At 43.9% G+C, this 19,029-nt stretch overlaps 1 protein-coding gene across 3 annotated transcripts in view; it reads left to right on the forward strand.

Annotated features, from left to right (window-relative positions):
• PRKCQ (protein kinase C theta) overlaps positions 1 to 19,029 on the forward strand; it is a 66,872-nt gene that overhangs the window by 39,002 nt on the left and 8,841 nt on the right. For all 3 annotated transcript variants that reach the window (XM_056341105.1, XM_056341106.1, XM_056341107.1), the window contains exons 14-17: positions 191 to 364; positions 9,662 to 9,753; positions 12,131 to 12,193; positions 15,754 to 15,892. In XM_056341105.1, the coding sequence (XP_056197080.1) occupies positions 191 to 364; positions 9,662 to 9,753; positions 12,131 to 12,193; positions 15,754 to 15,892 (468 nt within the window). The remainder of the gene's footprint in view (positions 1 to 190; positions 365 to 9,661; positions 9,754 to 12,130; positions 12,194 to 15,753; positions 15,893 to 19,029) is intronic.

A 19,029-nucleotide genomic window follows, 5' to 3' on the forward strand; every position in this document is an offset into this window, starting at 1 on the left:
AAAGCTATTGTGGGTGTGGGGAACAAACTCAAAGTCTACAAAGTCTTAATGGAAGAACTGGGCCATAACCGTCGACTGTTTTAAGGCCTGCCCTGGTGAATTCGTCCAAGCTCAGCTCCTGTCCTCACAGGGCTATGGTGCCCGCTCTGAGAAGAGCATTGCTCTTTCTGAGCAGCTGTTTCCACCCTAGGTGTTCCTTGCTGAGCTGAAGAGCACAGACCTGTATTTTGCTGTGAAAGCCCTGAAGAAGGATGTGGTGCTGATGGATGATGACGTGGAATGTACGATGGTAGAGAAGAGGGTCCTCTCCTTAGCTTGGGAGCACCCTTTCCTGACTCATGTCTTCTGTACGTTCCAGACCAAGGTAAGACAAGGACCACTCACCTTCCTTCATGATCTGAGGATGCTTTGCTGAAATATAGGTACTTGGTGAAGTGCTTAAGTCTGCTAGATGTTAGGGAATAGCTTGGACATGAAGTGGTGCTAAGGGAAGGGATCTTCATGTTAACCACTTGGGAAGTGGCTTCAGAAATTTCACCTGCCTTCCCCACATTAACCTGTGGGGCATTTGAGGATTATGGCGTCCAAGACTGATTGAGGTGGCTATGCAGAAACTCCCTGTTAAAATCTGCATCCTGGTACCCTAGGCCGAGGATGTGCGAAGGCCATGTCAGCAGCCAGGGTGCAGATGTGCCCACAATGGTGTTGCCTGAACCTCTTGTACCACACAGCAGCATGCTGCAGCAACCAGCCTGGATCTGAGTTAACTCAAGAAACTCTGGTTATGGAGAATAAACATGTTGTCGTTCACTTTGGAAATCTCCTTTTCCCCCAGTTACTGCTAAATTGCATCAGACTCTTCCTAATTTGTGCAGGACCACTGGTGGTGAAGGCTGCAGTTCAGAGGGGTAGCACAAGCTGAAATCCTGCTTAGGACTCCAAACCAAAATTGAAGTGATGTTTAAGTAATGTATGAACCTTCATGGCCCTATGTGGCAACAAACCACCAATTCAGCTTTCCATAGCCTTTTCTGCAGCCACAACCAACCATCTTAACACTAAAGCACATAAAAGGCATAGAAAAAAATTAATGGAAATAAATGTGAGAGATTGACTCATCTGTCCAACCTACTCAAACCACTCCTGAGAGATGCTTGCTGTCCCTGAGCTCAAATTCAGAGCAACACCACTCTCAAGGCTGCTTGTCCAGGGCTTTGTTAGGATGCTCCCAGCCCCTGCTCAGCCGCAGGATGCAGTGACACAGAGCACTGCACAGTGTGAGGTTGGGACCTGCTCAGCGAGAGGCTCGCTGCTCCTGCAGGGTCAGGAGGAACAAATATAACCTCTGCAGTATATCCCAGTCGCCCATGGGATGCGGCACCTGTTCAAAGGCAGATTATAACAGGGAATGGCTGGGAACTGCCATAGGTGATGTGACGTGATGTGAATGCTCAGGCATTCATGTTTAATAACCCCTTTGGGACCATCAGTGAAGACAACATGTCCTGGGAATGGATCCTATGGATCCTTGCCTGGTGAGGAAAGGAATTAATTCCCTGGAGGGGGGAGCTAGATTTTGGAGGAAAAAACAAATGACCCAACTCCAAAAGCAAAGAAAATCCAGACTTAATTAAAAAGACAAAATGTTCACAACAGTCACAGCTCTACAAGGGAGATTGTACCGCAGGGAGAGCTGCTTGTGCCGCCTGAAGCTCCAGGTGCCCAAGGGGGTGCTGACTGATGCCAGCGGCTGACTAGCATGCAGGAGCAGAACTGTGTTGTCTGTGGTCCAGCCTGGTCCAAGCCTAGTCTGGGAGCTGGAGGTCAGGTTCAGGATGGACACAGCAGCAGCAGTCTGCTGCTCTGGTTTCAGGCAGCACGTGTGTGCAAGTGCCTGCTTCCCTCATGAGGCCACAGCAAAAAGATGAGAGACCAAATGGAGTCATGCCAGGAGCCAGACAGGATTTACTGATCGTTTGTGGGGGGAGATGGGGGACGGGGACGACTGTGCTTCCAGCTGTGGCTGAGGCAAGGAAAACCTGCAGGATGGAAAAGCAATGAGTGCCTGACAAATCCTTGGGGGCCAGGCTCAAACACCCAAGTTATCTTTTCCTACACTGTCTTATGGGCAGTATCACACTACTGTCCTCTTGGCGTACAGAAAGAATCTCCCTCCATCTCATCCCAAGTCATCATTGCCACTTTAAAGTTATTTCATCTCTCCATTTTGCCCTCAAGTCCACAGACAGAGAAGCTGGAATGTGGCTGCCCGAGCCAAAGGCGCTCTGGGCTGTGATTGATTTCTAGCTTATGGTTTTCTGCTCTGACCTTTGCAAGCCAAGTGGTGATTGCTCAATGCGTGAAAGTCATTCAGAGTAGGAGAGCTGTGACAAGCCACGGACAGTCTTTCACGGCTCAAAGGACAGCATGGTTCCATTGTAATACCTTTCAGAGCAATCTTTTTAGAAGCCAGGACACTGCTGTGTAGAGTCCCTCTCTGGACTTTAATATTGAAAACTTGAATTTTCAATTGAAAAATTGATTTACTTTTTTTTTTTAAGGTTCCTCTGGATAGATAAGCAGTGTCAAACAGGAATGCATGTGTCAATGCCTGTCTGAATCCCTAACGCTTTGGCTTGCAATATTTCTGAGCCGCTTCAGGTACTGAGTCCTTCTGCAAAGGACACTAAAACCAGGAATTATTCCTACACTGAAACAAGAACCTCAGTAGTCCCCATGTCTCAGAAGGGAAAAAAAAGTCGTATAATCTGTTGACAGTTCTTTGAGCTCTGGGGTGAGTTTCTTCCCGGCCTCAACCCAGGTAATCAGTGAGTGCTCAACTATATAAAGCCTGACAGCCCTTCAGACAGGTTTTTGTAGGCACCAGGCACCTAATGCTCCTTTTTATTCCTGTGGAGGCTGAATGATCAGTTCTTTTGAAACTCAAAATACTTGTCATGTTTTGCTACATAGGAATAAATTCAAATGCATGGGTGGGTGGTTTGTGGTTTTTTTCCCAATCTGTTTTTGAACTTGACTGTTTTATTTTACTGCAGTAATCTTTGTATCCAGATATTCAGCTGACATAATTATATGGTGTGAATTTTAGCAACAAGCTCAGAGAGCTATTCTGTTGTATTAGATTTAAAGGGACACTGTTATGTTAAAGAGGAGGAAAAACATGTTTATAATTCTGTGAAATCCCAAAATTAGTTATTGCCAAAACAGTGACTAGCATCACAGTGCTTATATTTTGTTCTTCTTTTTGCATTTCACTGACCTTCTGCGATAAAAGTAGGCTTTCTCTTTTTAAAAGTCACTTCTGTTTCTAACTGTTTCTTTACTGCATTGACCAAGTTTTTATTCACACCCTTTTCCTAAATGCAAATTAAGTCTTGAGGCATTTTGGCTTGTAGCACAAAATAGCAACACAAAAGACTATTCAACCCAAAAGAGAAGTTATCTTTATTGCAATTTAGAAGTAAGTTTACAGAAACATTTCTTTACTGCTTTACTAATGTATTACATCTTTTCCAAGTCCTGGTGGTGAACCATTTTCACTTGCTCTGTTGTTTTAATATGCTTAGTACTGACTTTAACATCTCTTACATTGACAGGAAGGAGGAAAGGATTGTAAATAAGGAGTGTGATCCTAATTTGAAAATTCTTAGGCTCTGAAGTGTTTTCCATTAATAGTTTCAGGAAATTTCTCATTAAAATCTCTCCTCAGAGGAAACCACAATTTCTGCTAAATTTTCCGAGGGCAATTTCAGTTTTCTTTTATCTTTGTCTTGGTGTTAGAGGAACAGGGCTGAATTATTTGACCTGAATCAAAGTGCATGGGTTGGCACATGTGCTTTTCATACCTGTTTAATGTTCAATTCCACTGCCTGGTTGTGCCACGGACCTTCTGAGCTGCCCTGGATCAGGCTCACATACCCTTCCCAGGCAATGCAGGATCCTCTCTGACCACAGCACAGCTGCAGGATGCTGATGCATTGCAGAAGTCATCCGGCAGGGTGGTGAGGTTGCGAGCCTTGACTTCCAGCATTGCTGAACCACTGGATGCACTAAACAAAATACCATGTGCTGCTCCCAATATGACGTGTCCTGTGAGGCCAGACCAGATGCCTTTCTAGCCAGCATCCTGGTTTTGGCATTGACCAGGAAGGAAGGCTAAAGAAGAGGGTACAGGGCAATGCAGTGATTTTCCCCTTGGACAAACCATCTTTTTCCCTTGTACAAACCATCCATGCCTTGGTGTTCAGCCATTTGGGAGACATATCTTCAAGCTACAAGGTTTCTAGGTCTCCATCCTCCTAGTATTTTGGTGGAGCTACCTCAGCTTGGAAACATCTGATATGTTGAACCAGCTGATGGGAAAGTTGGGGAAGAATTGGGAAGTTTAAGGAGTCTTTGAGGATTTTGTCTTTTGCAACCAGCAGGCAGGAAAACTGGCAAGGTCTCATTCAATCCTGGTCAAAATTCCAATGTGGTTCTGTAGATATAGCAGTGCCTCAGCAGAGCTTTGGGGTTTCAACAAGGTTCTGCCAGAGAAGGTGTGAGCAGCTGTAATTATAACATAAAAAATAGAGTCTTTACAAGACACTTCTACATGGTGTCAATCCATGCGGTGTGAACAGGTGGAGTGTATAGGCAAGGAAAAGAGGGGAGCAGCTCACAAGCATGTTTTTTTTAAGTAATAGATGATCAGCATATTTAACGCACACATCCTCATTGCCCTCCTGTTGTCCAGCTCTGAGGAAAATCATCCTAAAATGCATTCAGCTTTGCCTGACATTTCTAAAAGCCTGCAGTGTAGCTGCTCTTCATCCTGAAAGAAAGTTGACTTCTTAAAACAAAAACATTACTTTTTTTCCCCCTATTTTTCATCTGATAAATATTTATATTTCATACATTTGACTACTTTTTATTTAGTTTTTGGTGTGGTGATTTTTTTTACCCCTCAATCATCAAAGAAACTTTTTTCTAGCCCTAAGAAAATTAGTCTCTTTCTGAGATCCCACCCAATACCAATAGGAAAGTCACTTTCTCTTGCAAGACAGGGCTGAGAGTGACTCAGTTTACCTCTGTGAGTGATGTATTCTGCCTGTTCTGAGCTGTGAGGAAGGGTCCTGGATCTCAGAATTCAAGTGAAAGGAGCTATTGCCAGCTGTGCCTGCACCTTTAGGTATACATATTTATTTTTATATGTGTATATAAATATATTCATATGCCTTGTACCAAGAAGATGGGCATACAAAGCTAAGCATCCCAAATGAACAGTTTAACATGCAGTCATAAATGCTGACAGTGCAAAGATTAAAACAAAAAATAAATTGTCAGATCAGGGACTGGACTGAATTATTCGACAGCTGTAAGAAATGCTGCCATCTCCAGAAGACAGGCTGATATTACACAAGAGGGAAAAAAAAACCCCTTTAAACCAGAGAACAAAATTAAACCTTACGTTGCTTTAATCTGTAACAAATTGATTTTACTCATCCCCAGATCATGCAAATAGCAATAATATTGGTGCAAATATTACTTCCTATGGTCACCTACTAACAAGGAGTGGTTCAGCATTAGTTCCTCATGGGAATAGGCATGGTGAGGAGTGCGTGCATTGCTTGCTTTCCCAGTGGATGGGATGCTGTGATGCTGAGAGCCCTTTGGCTTCCATCAATCCTGTGAAATAAAATAGATCCGAAACGTGGATGAGCACCCAGACTGGGCTGAGCTGTGTTGCCTGAAAATGTGAGACAAGAATCAGATGCAGGAGTTGCATGGTGTCAAATCTTTCTCTTGGCAAGGGCCAACTTAATTCAGTGGGCATGCAGTAGGGTTAGGGCACTTAATCTGCACCAAGGAGCCTTGTGGAGTCATTTGCTAAGAGTAACTGCTCTAAACAAGGGTAAAGCCACATTGTCCTGCAGCATTAATTATTCCAGTATTCATCCTCCTGGAAGCCCTGGGAAGAAGAATTTTTGCTCTTCAGTAAATGTTGTTAAATCATGTATTTGTATGTATGCAAGTGCTTTCAAATGCAAAGAAAACAAAATCTGAAAATCTTTGCAGAAAAGTGCTCTGGAGGGCTTCCAGCTGGTTTGAGGATTTTAAGAGCCTGTTATAGGATGTACCTTCAAAAGATCAATTTAAATGCTGCCTGCTTTATACTCATTGTTTCTGAAGTTGAAAGCATCTCTGATAGTGACTATTCATTCTCACAGCAGTTGCATGCAGATCAGAAGCAGGTTGGTTTAACTCCATCCCTGCCATGTCCTGGAGAGGCAGAGGGAGCAGGTGGCTCTGCAGAGAGGAGCTCAGCTCAGCACAGGCACTGAGGGCCTGATGGGGCAAAAAATTGAGTTCCTGCAGTAATCAAGTCTTTTCAGCACCTGGCAGGATTGACTCAGCTAGGGTGCTGGGTTATTTTGTGTGCAGGATGCACACCTGTGTGTATCTAACCATATATTATGCAACGTCATGTTGTATGGTTCTGTCTGCTGTAGGAGTAGTGCTTCATCCTCCCACAGAGGGGTTTGCCATGCTCCCTCTGCTGCAGTGGAGAAGGCCACTGGAAGATGATCTGGAAGTAGGGAATGGCTGATATATGGATGTCCTCAAGACAACTAGTGCCAGCTGTCCTGGGGCAGTGTCCATTGCTGTGTGTGGGAAATGCTTTTACAGTTCTCCTTGGGCTCTGTGGTTGTAAATGATGGCCCCAGGCTCTGCCATGAGGCCTGTTCTGCTCTGTCGTGTGACTCTGGAACTGTGACCAGAAGTTTGGCTTGATCATTTGCTACTCCAGGATGCTCTCACAGGCAGTCAGCAAGTCATCTGTCATCTGTCTGCAAGGCAGACAGGTAGGGTGAGGGTGAGGGGCTCTTCCCAAGCCTTCTTCAGAGCTTTATAGGGCTCACCATTGAGGAACAGCATTGCTGTTTGTTTGCTTAACATCCCTGAGCTAGGACCGTTGCAGGGGAAAAAAGAGCATGACAAAAGCATGCCATCCCAGCCTCCACATCTTGAGAAATCATTAACCAACTCTCCCCTGCTCCAGGTGCTGAGAGACTTCAGAGCCTGGCAGCAGCAGACAGGAGCCATCAGATGAGAAGGACGTGTAGGTTGGAGCCTGTCTGCAAACAAGTCCTCTGTGCCATTCTAACCTTTGAACCTCTAGGACACTGTTGAATTTTTGGTGGTTTCACGTATGGGTTTTGTCACTTCCCATTTTTAATGTGTTCTACAGCTCTGTAGATCTCAGGTTTAGGAAGCCATCCCCAGTCATTTCTTGCAGCTTGCACTGTTTGATTATATCTTGCTACTCATAACGAACTACTTAGGGCTGATCTCAAGCAATTTTTCTGCATGGGCCATTCCAGACAACTGACCTTTGTAAGAAGCAAGGGGAACTTCCAAGTCCTGGAGCAGAAAAGTCGGAGTGATGCCATCATTTTTTTCAATAGTGTTTACGTACCACTCTATAGCATCTGGTAGACCATGAAATTCAGTATTAATCGTGCCTTAGCCAAGTTTGTAGTGTTCAGCTTCATAGCTTTACACAGTTGAGAAAGGGAGTTCCTGTAATGGTCTTTGGATTGCAATTCATCTGAGGTTGTCCACCTCTTCTTTCCTCAAATGGCAGAAGGATGCTGCCAAAGTCCGCAGTTTCAAGTTAAAGTCCTCAGTTCAATTAAATAGCTGCATTGGATGGTTGCTTAAATCCATGAACAAGGACAGTACAACTGCTTATTCTGCTGAAAAAACACAGACTTCAAGTTACACTTAAAGATGTGTGATGAAGTGTAGCTTCAGTCAGTGGACTTCCCAGGGAAACCCAAGGGTTTTCTCTCTCTCAGTCCACTGAAGCTGAATATGGCCCATTTGAAGACCTATGAGGTTTCTTCTGTCCCAGTGTGAAACATGTGGCTGCTGGTCTGTTGTTGTCTAAACCTCATCACCTCCCTGTGTACCTTCACAAAGAGCAACTGTTCAAGTGTTTTCCTGAATGGGCTCCTGAGCTCACATCGCTTCCAAGATTTATGCATCTCAATAGTAAATTGCCGATCTCCATTTGGCCTTCTTACTTGCTTAAACTGATTGATGTGCACAGACCTCTACAGATGCAAGACCTTCAAGCTGAAAACCTGCACCCATTTGGTTTATTGGCAAAATTTGTATTCTTTCCCTGGGAGGCCATATCTGGCCCTGTGCTTGTTGGATGACAGGTGGGGTTTCCAGCCAGGCGTCCATTTAAAGAAGAGTACTGTAATTAAAAGGATCTAGCTAAAGAAATTGCACAAATTAGAGCAGACAGCTGTTATCTGAAAGGAACAAACACTGTTGTTTTTTTAAATAGCCAGCTCTTGGCTTGCTGCCAGAGATGCTTACATTAGATCTTATGGATAAAAATCTTCCCTTGACTGTTAAAAATGTAAGTGAAAAGAACTCTTATTACCCCCCCCCCCTCCCCCCCCCCCCCAAAAAAAATGTTATGGGCAATAGGCAACAAACGGAAGACAGTTGTAAACTTTAGCATAGCCTGGAGATGACTAACTTCAGATGCATACAGAACAGAGAGGCTTTTGAGCAAAAAAAAATACTGCATCCATTTTATTTTTTTCATGCATTTATGCACAAAATCTGAGATTCCAGAAACAGAAGTTTAAACTGGGAGCGTAACTCATTGCACAGATATGCAGAAAAAGATGCCCCTCCTGCTTTGTGGGTGCAATTCAGTGTGGAAGGGATTGGTCTGAGTCAGCGTCCAGCTTTGCAGGGGCCTGCTAGTGAAGTTATGGCTGATGAGGCAGCAAGGGGATCAGCATGGCGTACATCAAAGACTGGAAAGGAAACCTCGGTGATGGGTTCTGCTCTTTATTCTTACAAAGATTCTCTGTCATTTCTGTGGACCGGGAGGAGAGTTTTCCACTGCCCTGGTCAAATGGCTGATGGTTACATGAAGCTGGGGACAAGGACTGGATCTTTTTCCAGGCTTCTCTGACATGCAAGCACTCAATGGGCATCCGGAAATACAACTGATTCATGAATCTTCCCACTAGCAAGTTGCACCATGCCTTGTTTAATAGAGCAGCTTTCAGACTTAAAATTGAGCATGTGCTTAAAACAGATTGCTGCATCTGGCCAGTATCTCTGATAACTTGAAAAAGTCAGGCCCACATGCCTCCACAAAAGATGTGCTGATATGCAGGTAAAACCAGATTGAGACCTGTCCGCTGGATGGATAATGCACTGGGCTGGAGACCAGAGGAGACCTGGGATTTACTTCTGCCTGTTCCACTCATCGCCCAGGAAGCTTGTCCTTCTGTTGTAGAGTTACTCAGCCCCTTCTAGTGAGCCTTGAGCTCTGCTGCTAAAAATCAATGGCACCAGCTGATAATCAAGTGGATTCGCAATGTTTGTTAATGCTGTTCATACAACTCAGAGCAGGGAGGGCGAGTATGAGCTTAGGGAACAAAGAGGAGAAAGGAGGAATCTGAAAAAGAAACTGCTTTCTTTCCAAAACCCTTGCAGAAATCTTTTCCTTCCTCTTTTCAAGTGCCTTGGGGGGGTGGTGGGGGGTGGTGTGTGTGTGTGTCATTTTTAATTTTATTTCACGCTTCCCCACCCCTTATTGTCATCTTGTCTCATTCTCTAGGAAAACCTCTTTTTTGTGATGGAATACCTCAATGGAGGAGACCTCATGTTCCATATCCAGAGCTGCCATAAGTTTGACCTTCCCAGAGCAACGTAAGATGTTATCATTACCTTTTGGCTTGCAGGTTGCACACATGGGAGAAGCAAAGGCAGCAGCTGCAGTCACCAGGGATCTTGATTTTATTCCCAGCTCTGCTACTGTCCTGTAGAGGAAACCCTGGGCAAATTATTTGACCTCTCTGCACCTTACCCAACTGCAAAGTGGGGATAGTGCTTGTGCTTGAAGAAGAATCACCCTCTGTCCCAGCTTTCTCCAAACTGAACACAACAGGCATGCAGGTCATCACCTCGACTCAGTGATGCACTTAGATCCAGTCACTTCCTCTCCCTGTCCTCTTTCCCCTCCCACAGAAGGCTTTTTAGAGCCCATCCACACAGCTAATTTCAGTCAGACGTGACCTTGCTTTACATTCTTGGTCAACCAAGGAAGCTATTTCTGTCTGGAAGCGTTACAGACGCTGCTTGTTACACCCTCGTCAGCATTGCATCTGCCTGCAGGCTTATCCTTTAGCCCGAAACCAGGGACCACCTTCTAGCCTGTGACCTGACTCCCGTATTTTGCGCTGACCTCAGCACAGTCTCACAAACATTTGTTCAGAGGAGAGAACTGAGCTGGATAGAAGCTGTCCCTTAGCCTGCCCTGCTGGTAGGATTAGTCCCCTTCCCAGGACTGTGGTCCTTCTGGCAGAAAGGGGCTACAGAGGGACCGTGCAATCCAGCGGAGACCTTGCCTCTGGAAGTGCCTCCACTGTCTATAAACAGCCTCAAGCATCCTGAGATCTTTTTTTCTTTTTAAAAATGCCAGTGGATGAGGGTCATTTTAAAGCAAGCTACAGGTGTCTGCTGTGAATTACGGCAGCCCTGGGGTTGCTTTGTTGCCCTCGTTGAGTTCTTGCTCATCCCATAATTGGAGGCCCCAGTCATGACATGGTGGGGATCTAAACTCCAGCCCAGATTTACCACTGTCAAAGAAATCCCCCAGATGCATTTTCAGCCGTCTGTGGAACCAAATTTCTTGTTCTTTACAACACTGGGTGGCCTGTAGCCAAGCTGCAGCACCTGCTTAAGCTGAGGTTGCCAGTTCAGTGGTAAAAGGTGAAGCTGTTGTTTGTTAGAAGTAATAGAATTTTCCCTTTTCCCCTTTAAGGTTTGGGGAGGGGAGAGATAAAAACCTATTGAAAGTGCAAAAGGTAAATTTAAACAAAAAATTAATACGCCAACTGAGAATTAAAAATTTATTTAGCTTTGATTAAAGTAAATAGAAGAATTAGAATAAATGAAAGGTGCTTTTAATCCTTCTACAAGCAAAAAGTGTTTTGAAAGCCAATATTGAAACCACTATAGGAATTAATTTTTATTTAATAATTAAAAAAGGAAAACAGACCTTTGTTTAAATCAGTGTTTAGTTTGATGATTTTTTCCGAAGCATTTGAATGTTCAAAATTAAGGGCCAATGCATTGAAGACTGAGGGAGCAGAGCTGTACAGCCCTGGAGGGGCATACGATCCCACGGTTATGTTCCCTTCTGGGAGAGCACTTGCGCTGTGCACTGGTGCTGCAGCCTTGCACTGCCCCTTCGCAGCAGCACGTGGTGCTGTCCTTTAGGCAGATATGTGTTGAGAACAAAGATCTCAAACTCAAACAGACCAAGCTGCTAGCTAGTTCCTGTCTTGGATAAAATTTCCAAAGCAAGTCCTAAATGTGAGCAGTGAAGAAAGAGGTCTGTTTGACAAGCCAAAGGGACCGGTGGTGGTCCCCAAACCCAGACACCCACCTGCCTGTCCCATTGCTGGGACCGCTCTGCTGTTTGTGCAGCAGCTGCTGAATGTGGCAAATTATAGCTGCTTTTCTGAGGCCTGAGGCATTAACTGTGATTTGCAGTTTGCAGTCTGGTGCATCGCTGTAACTCATTATTTTAAACACGTAAATAAGGGAGAGGCACAGGCCCTACCTGGTCTGCCTTCCTTGTGACAAGGATCATACCTTGAGGCGAGGCAGGGTGGGCAGTAGGAGCTGGGTGGTGGTTTTTTGGTCCACAGCTGATCTGGAGACATGCTTGGGCACTGAAGGACATGTCCTCATAGTCAGTTACATATCAAAAAAATGCAGCTAGCCATGCCGTGGGGCTTCCAAATTCCTGGAAGTGAGTAGGCTCCAGATCTCTATCATTTTGCAAAGTGGTTTCAGTGGGAGTTGGGCTGCTAGCTGTGTGGCGTGCTTTTGGGGATCTCACATCATCCAGCAATTACCTGTAAAACCCCGTTACCCCAAGCCTTCAGGAGACACTTCAAGCCTTCTGGGAACTTCATGACATTTTGGCTTTGTGGAGACAAAATTTCCATCTTTTGGGATCTAGTTGGAAACGCCTGTGGAGAAGCATCAGTTCTAACATGTGCTTTCTGTCACTTAGGTTTTATGCTGCTGAAATCATATGCGGGCTTCAATTCCTCCATTCCAAGGGCATAATATACAGGTAATTTTATTCTTTAGTGTCTAGTATGCTAAACCATTTCAGCTTTCCCTGCAAGCACTCTAATGGTAACTGAGAGACTGTTGCCAGTGGTATTGCATTTCTATGCAGATTGCCTTTTTACAGAGACTGGCTGTTTTATTTTGAAAAGATAGTGCAGAAAAGGCCGGTTTGAGCCCTTTTTGAGAATCCAGTCCTATTTCAGTTAACATTAAAACTTCTTGTCCTTCAATGCATTTACACCGAGTCATTCATATAGCACCCAGCATAAGCACCCAGTTTAAGCTTTCCGTGTATAAAGGTAAAGTCAAGCTAGCCATGAGAAATTTGGTGTATCTGCTGTGCTGGTTACCCTGGGACAGTGGTAACGAGCTCAGTTCAAGTAACAACAGCAGGGCAACAGTGATATACCTTCATTTTGGGGTTATTAACAGGTCTGCTGTACACAGTTCCATGAGGAGATGGGATTCATCTCACCTACCACCATGAATCTGAACTAGCTGCTCAAGCTCTGCTTGTAGTAAGCAGAGAGGAGGGGGCTTTTTCAGGTTCATCAAACCTGTGTTAGAGTGTGTATGAGAAGTGCCCATTTCTACCAGCAGGTCTGCAGGGACCCAATGGGAATGAGATGGGACATTGCAGGCAGCTGCCCTCAGGCAGGAGCCCTGTCCCAAAGTTACTGGTATGAACTCACAATGCATCAATCTATCAAATCCCAAGGAGAAGTCCTCCACTGCAAAATTGCCTGTTCCAGCTTCTGCTTGATTTCCGCAGGACCCTCAAAGTTATGCACAGATGCTTTGATCTAATGCACAAGGGGTGTGCTTCAGGCCCATATAAAAGGACAGAGGCAAGAAGGGCTGCAGAAACCAACCCACAGCCTGCTTTCCCATGGCTGAAAAGAGGAACCGAATTTCTGGGGACTTCTAGTCCAGCTCATCTTCATGGCAAAAGTTAGTTACTACATTGCAGCTTTCTGTAAAAACAGGAAGCAAATAGCTTGTTACAAACAAATGAGAGAGCTCGCCAAAGCAGTGTTGTTTGCTGAAACAACGATGAGCTTATTTCAATGTTTGTCATGCAGTGTGAACATTAGAACAAATGCTAAAAGAGAATGGCTTGCTTATAATACTCTCCCATTAAAACACAAGCTTTGATTCATCTGAACTTGCGTTATTACTCATTATTAGTACTCATGTGGGAGCCATTTATAGTCTTTATTGACTGATGATGGTGATTGCGTGAACATGAGATCAATGTCAATGGCATTAAGCTAAGATGATCTCTGGAGTCTCAGTGAGTTTCTGGCTCTAATTATTGTTCTGGATGACTGAAGGGAAACATTTTCTTAAGTGCCCAAATCACTTAGCCATGTCTGTCATTTTTACTCAGACTTCTCAGAAAAGTTGATTAAAAATATCTGCAGGACATTGTGAGTTCATGGCAGGACTGTTAATGCTGACATTTTGTTTATAATTCACATTTTTATTTTAAATTGCTACATCAGTGGTGCGTCACGGTTTGGGACCCATTTCATTGTGAAAGGAGAGACGTTTAGAGTCTGGAGCCTTGGGAAATGTGGGCAAATTGGGATAGCTAGTTATTGGGTAACACGGTGATAGGAGGAAATAGCTCATTCCCAGGAGTCCCTACTGCCTTGCTTTGGGTATCAAGCTTTGAGAGAAAAGGTTTAACCAATTCTACTCTTTTTTCCTTTTTTCATGGAAGACTGACAACAAGGTCAGTTGAGAACACACAGCCATCAGTATCTCAGTCAGAGCCAACTTAAGCACTTTAGGAAAGTGAAAAAAATCATTTTTGAAACTACATGATTTGTGATGTAATAAGAATAATGAATCCAGCTGTTCCGTCTCATGCACCCACGTTTGGAAATGTTGGCTTAAATTTTAATGAATGAGCTGAGGCATTTTTGGCAGAAACTCCAACCCCTGGAGCTAATGAGTTTGAGACTCATCAAAATAATGAAAGCGAACTGTAGGTGATGGGTTTTTTGTTTTACTTCGATCTACCAGATGAATAAAAGCAGTGCTGACAGCCAGAGATTGATCTCCGTGGTGTAACTAAAATAAGTCATTCCAGCTGGAAATTGTGACAACATAAATGTCTGCCACTTGGAAGGCACATGTCCTGGCTGTCTCTATATTTCTTTTTGATTGATGACTCCCACTTTTTCTTGGGTCATATTCTAGCAGCAGTGAACAATTCCCCCTGACAACAATTTAGTGTGTAGGCACTACGAGGTCCCCCACCCTGACCAGCACCCGGTCGAAGCAAGATGAGGAGCTTTGCACAGCGAGAGGCTGGGCAGACATCTCTCCTGCAATTGTAGACAATCATCTCAGGAGTATCATGCATTAGAAATTACCTTCTTTGAGGGATTCAAAGTCATTGCTGAAAAAAGCACATTGTAAAACTGTTGTCACAGGGAGGGTAGCTATATAGTAGCCTCATGGTTAGGACTCTTGCCTGAGATGAGAATATGTGTGTAGGCAGAGGCTGGAAAAGACGAGCTATATCCTCAGCTGTGAGCACAGGTAAATGTTGTGTCTGGGTGCTTTGGGAGCCCTGAGAAGGAGCAGTGATTTATAGTACAGGATAGGCAGTGCAGGAACCTGGGTGCTCTGAGACCAGGTAACCCAGATTGTACTTACATCCCAGGTGAAGTGCAGCATCACTGATCCAAATATCTCCCTGAGTCATTATTTCAAAGAAAAACAAAACTTTTAGGTAAGATATAAAAAATATAACACAGAAGTCACGACAGCCTTCCTTTCTTTCTTTCTTTACATGTTTTTCTCACCTTTCAGAGGTTATTCCCACATGAGGACCTCTTTGTTCATTCTGAATGGCCATGATTCATCAGCTCACTCGCTTTTATTTCATCCTCTGTGCATTTTTTTTTCTCTCACTGGGTTCTTTGCTTCCTACAGTAGCTCAGAGCCTGAAACCTCTGACAACAGCTTGGCAGCTATGTGTGAAGGGCTTTGTAAATCCCCAGGGCTCAGATAGTGCAGTCCAGCAGTGAAAAGGTGGTGGGTGTTCTGCTGAGGTCTGGGATTATTCTGACCCTTTGCAAGCCATTCAGAGGTTGCAGGCCCTTACTTCTTCCAACATTTGTAGAGCTTGCACTGGGAGAGAGATCTGGCAGCAGCTTCAGAGAGAGTACTGAGACTCCCAGGGAAGGAGAAAGTAAACATTAGCTGATCGCTTCTTGCTCACCATCTCCAGGTTGTTAGGGCAGAAGCACCAACTGGTGCACAGCCCTTTTTAGCTTCACTGTTCTGCATTCTCCAATGAGGCAGCTTTTAGAAGATGACTTGGTTAAAGTCTTCTCTAGCAAATGAATCAGTGCTGGGACAGGAGGAATGAGGAAGAGTGATATTAAAGCCCAGGAGAGCAGCTCCTCATTTGGCCCACAGCCTTCATTTCTAATTGCAACGTATAGGTGCTACTTAGAGGCAGATAGCAAGTAAGCGTAACTGCTGAATTAACTTGTGTGGTTCTGTAACAGTTTAAAAGAGTTTCCTTCTCTTCCTCCACAGAGACTTGAAGCTAGACAACGTCCTTTTGGACAATGAGGGGCACATCAAAATTGCTGACTTTGGGATGTGCAAGGAGAACATGTTTGGAGATGCAAAGACAAGTACTTTCTGTGGGACTCCTGACTACATCGCTCCTGAGGTAGGTGTGGGGTCCAGGGAGGTCAGCAAGCTGCTGTGGGACAAATAAAGTGTCTTAAGACATGACTGTCAGTCACTGGTGGAGGGTGCAAGGAATAATAACCTGCTTTAGAGCAAGTTGCAGGCTATAAACTGGATTTCAGTTTGACTCAGAGTGTGCATTGCTGTCTGGCATTGTATATTTTTGTGTCTAGTTCATTTTTTGTGCAAATGGGCCTGGGAAGCAAGTGGTGCTTGTCTTAACTAAGAAACAGAATGCTTAATGGAAATCCAGTTTGTGCCATGGAAGAAGAAGCTCCAAGAGGTAGGTTCTGCAATTCAGGGATAGAAACAGTATGAGGAATGGGAAACATGTTCCCTGGCTAGTTAACAGTAGGCTTCCGCGGATGTACAAGCTCCTTGTTAGCTGGTAGGGACCTATGGGCACTTCTAAAGGATGATATTCATCAAAAACTAAGAGAAAAAATAGAGAAAGGTGGGTCAAAATGCCCACCTGAAGCTGATTTTCCCTCCTCATTGATTAACCACCTTTTAGATAAAGATGCTGGGTCCATGATAAAGCAGAGATTGGGGTTCACATTCCCTCTGAGAATGTGCTTTAATGGAGATGGCACCCACAAGCTTGTACTTCTCTCTTACTCAGACAGGTTCTTAGCTGGCTGCAAACACAGTCTGCATCCCAACCATCCCCCCCACCCCGAGATGAGTAAGGCACTCTGTGCTCTGAAAGGGCTCTGCCGTCAAAGGCATAACCTTAAAACTGAGCACAGGTTTGAATGTCTGTCTAGTTAAAAAAACAACCGAAAGCTGCTTGTAAAAGGGATGGAGATGCCTGGACACATAAACATGAGAGTGGTCGTGCATCCTGACTTTTCCTTTCTAAATGCCAGCAGTCAGAGGAAAGGTGTTGCTGTCTGGAAGACAGCTGGGACCCAACCTCCTGACTCCAGGCTCTGGACTACCTGCTTCTCTTCTTTGGCTGGGCACAGTGCCAGAGCACCTCATGTCACTGCATCAATCCATCCCTGGAAGACATGCCTCCACAAATTGCCCTCTGGTGAAGGAGGCTCTAAAACTAGAGATGATGGACTTGTATCAGAGCCAGGCTGTGCCTGAGCTACCAAGGGCAAGGCAGGGGCTTGTAGCTTGTGTTAAGGTTCTGCTCTGTCCCCTTGACTCAGGAAGGCTGGGGCTTGCATGGAGACAAGCTCCGGGCTCCATGCGAAAACATACCAGCAGCTCCTCTTCTCCTTCTGCAGCTGGAATCTACTGATACTTGGTGGCAAAAAGCTGAAGGAACCTGGCCTCCATGTGTCCATGCAATAAATCTGTGTGGTCACAGGCACCAGCCTCCAGTTTGCCCATAGCGAGATCCTTTGCCCTTCCCCTTACTTCTTTCCAGTTTTCCCCAGACAGAAACTTGTTCTTTTTTTTCCTTTTTTTTTTTTTTTTCCCCTAGTAAATTTAGATATTTTGGACTAGATCTCTCCAGAAAAGAGAAAGCTCCCTTAACCAGGTGACTTCACAAAATGATCAATGCTGCTATGGAGAGGCTTTGACTAATTAGGTGACAAATTGGGGCCAAATAAAACATTTTTCAGCTCAGAGAAGAACCTACGAGTCATCCATGCATCATGTCCAACATCACACTGAAATCCATTTATTTGCCCTTCAAGATCCCATTTCCTGATTTTAGTGTTTTCATGATGGATATTGGTACTTTCCAAACAGCTTTTAAAGCTTTTGGGTTTTTCCCCTCCACTATAATTCATTGATCTTTTACTGTGTACCAAGGGCTCAATTCTGGTCTAGATTACACCACAGCTGACACAAGGGCTGGTCTCTTCAAATCAATTGGATTTGTATTGCCTAAAATCAGGTGTAAGTGTGCTCTGCCATCAAGCTGCAATTGTCTTTTATTCCACTTCAATATGCTTTTATTAAAAATAAAAAAGCTGTTTTCTGATCAAAAAAAAAAGAGCACCAAGTGATAATCCATTATCTATGATTTTACTTCATATAAAAGAGAAAGACTAAAATAGTTCAGAGTTTTATTTCTGCACCATCATTTATTTTAGAGATTCAACGAGTGCATATAAACCATTTTACCTCTAAATTGAAACCACTGCTAGAGTTTATGGATCATGTCTCTCGCCAGAGGCAGGAGCACTGGACTTTTTGTCAGTGTTTCAATGCACCTGCTAGGACTGTAATTTGTTACAGACCCAGCACCTTGGCTACAGCCATGCAAATAAGGGGGCTTTGGGTCAATAGACAAGCAGGTTTTTTATTTCAAAAAATATTTGGCAAGATAAAAAAAAAAAGATTTTACCTGAAATGAAATTGCTGAGTTTATTTTTTCCAGAGAATTGCAAAGCTAATAAATCTTTTCTTTGATTGTCATAAAACATTTAATTTCAATTTCCAGGCATTTTATACTTAAAAAGGTAAAGCCTTATAAAAATAATGTGTCTTTTCAGATGGAAAGGTTGGGATTATTGTCTTTATAAGTGATCCAGAAGAAATATATTAGGGAGTCTTGCTGATTCCTTTTTTTGGCTCTGAGTGAAACATCTTGCATGTATTGCATCTTACATTCAAACAGCTTTTTTGTCCTTTTTGCATCTCCTTTTCTGGCATTTTCAGAGACAGATGTCTTAGTCGTGAGAACTCTACAGAAGCTTGGGTTTAGAATTCTGACATTAAAGTGCTGCTTTGCTAGATGCCACAGGTACATCAGAGGGGGATACTTCTCACCTAATGTGAGAAAATTAATCTAAAAATGAAGGATTAGGTGGCACTTTATACTGTTGTAGAAGGACAAGCATCCCAGAAGACAAGTCATCCCTTCCCATCTTAGGCGTGTAAGTCAGTTAAATCACCGTTTTCTCACCATTGACTACAGAGAGATTCTGGATAACTAAATTAATAAAACACATAACTTTTAGGGAATAAAATTAATCTGAGTCCAAGTGGCAATTTACAAGCAATACATCATAGAACCGTAGAATCATTTAGGTTGGAAAAGACCTTTAAGATCATTGAGGCTGCCAAGTCCATGACTAAACCACATCCCTAAGTGCCACGTCTACACGTTTTTTAAACACCTCCAGGGATGGTGACTCAACCACTTCCCTG

Source organism: Falco biarmicus, chromosome 5 (genome assembly GCF_023638135.1).
Source record: "Falco biarmicus isolate bFalBia1 chromosome 5, bFalBia1.pri, whole genome shotgun sequence".
NCBI lineage: Eukaryota > Metazoa > Chordata > Aves > Falconiformes > Falconidae > Falco > Falco biarmicus.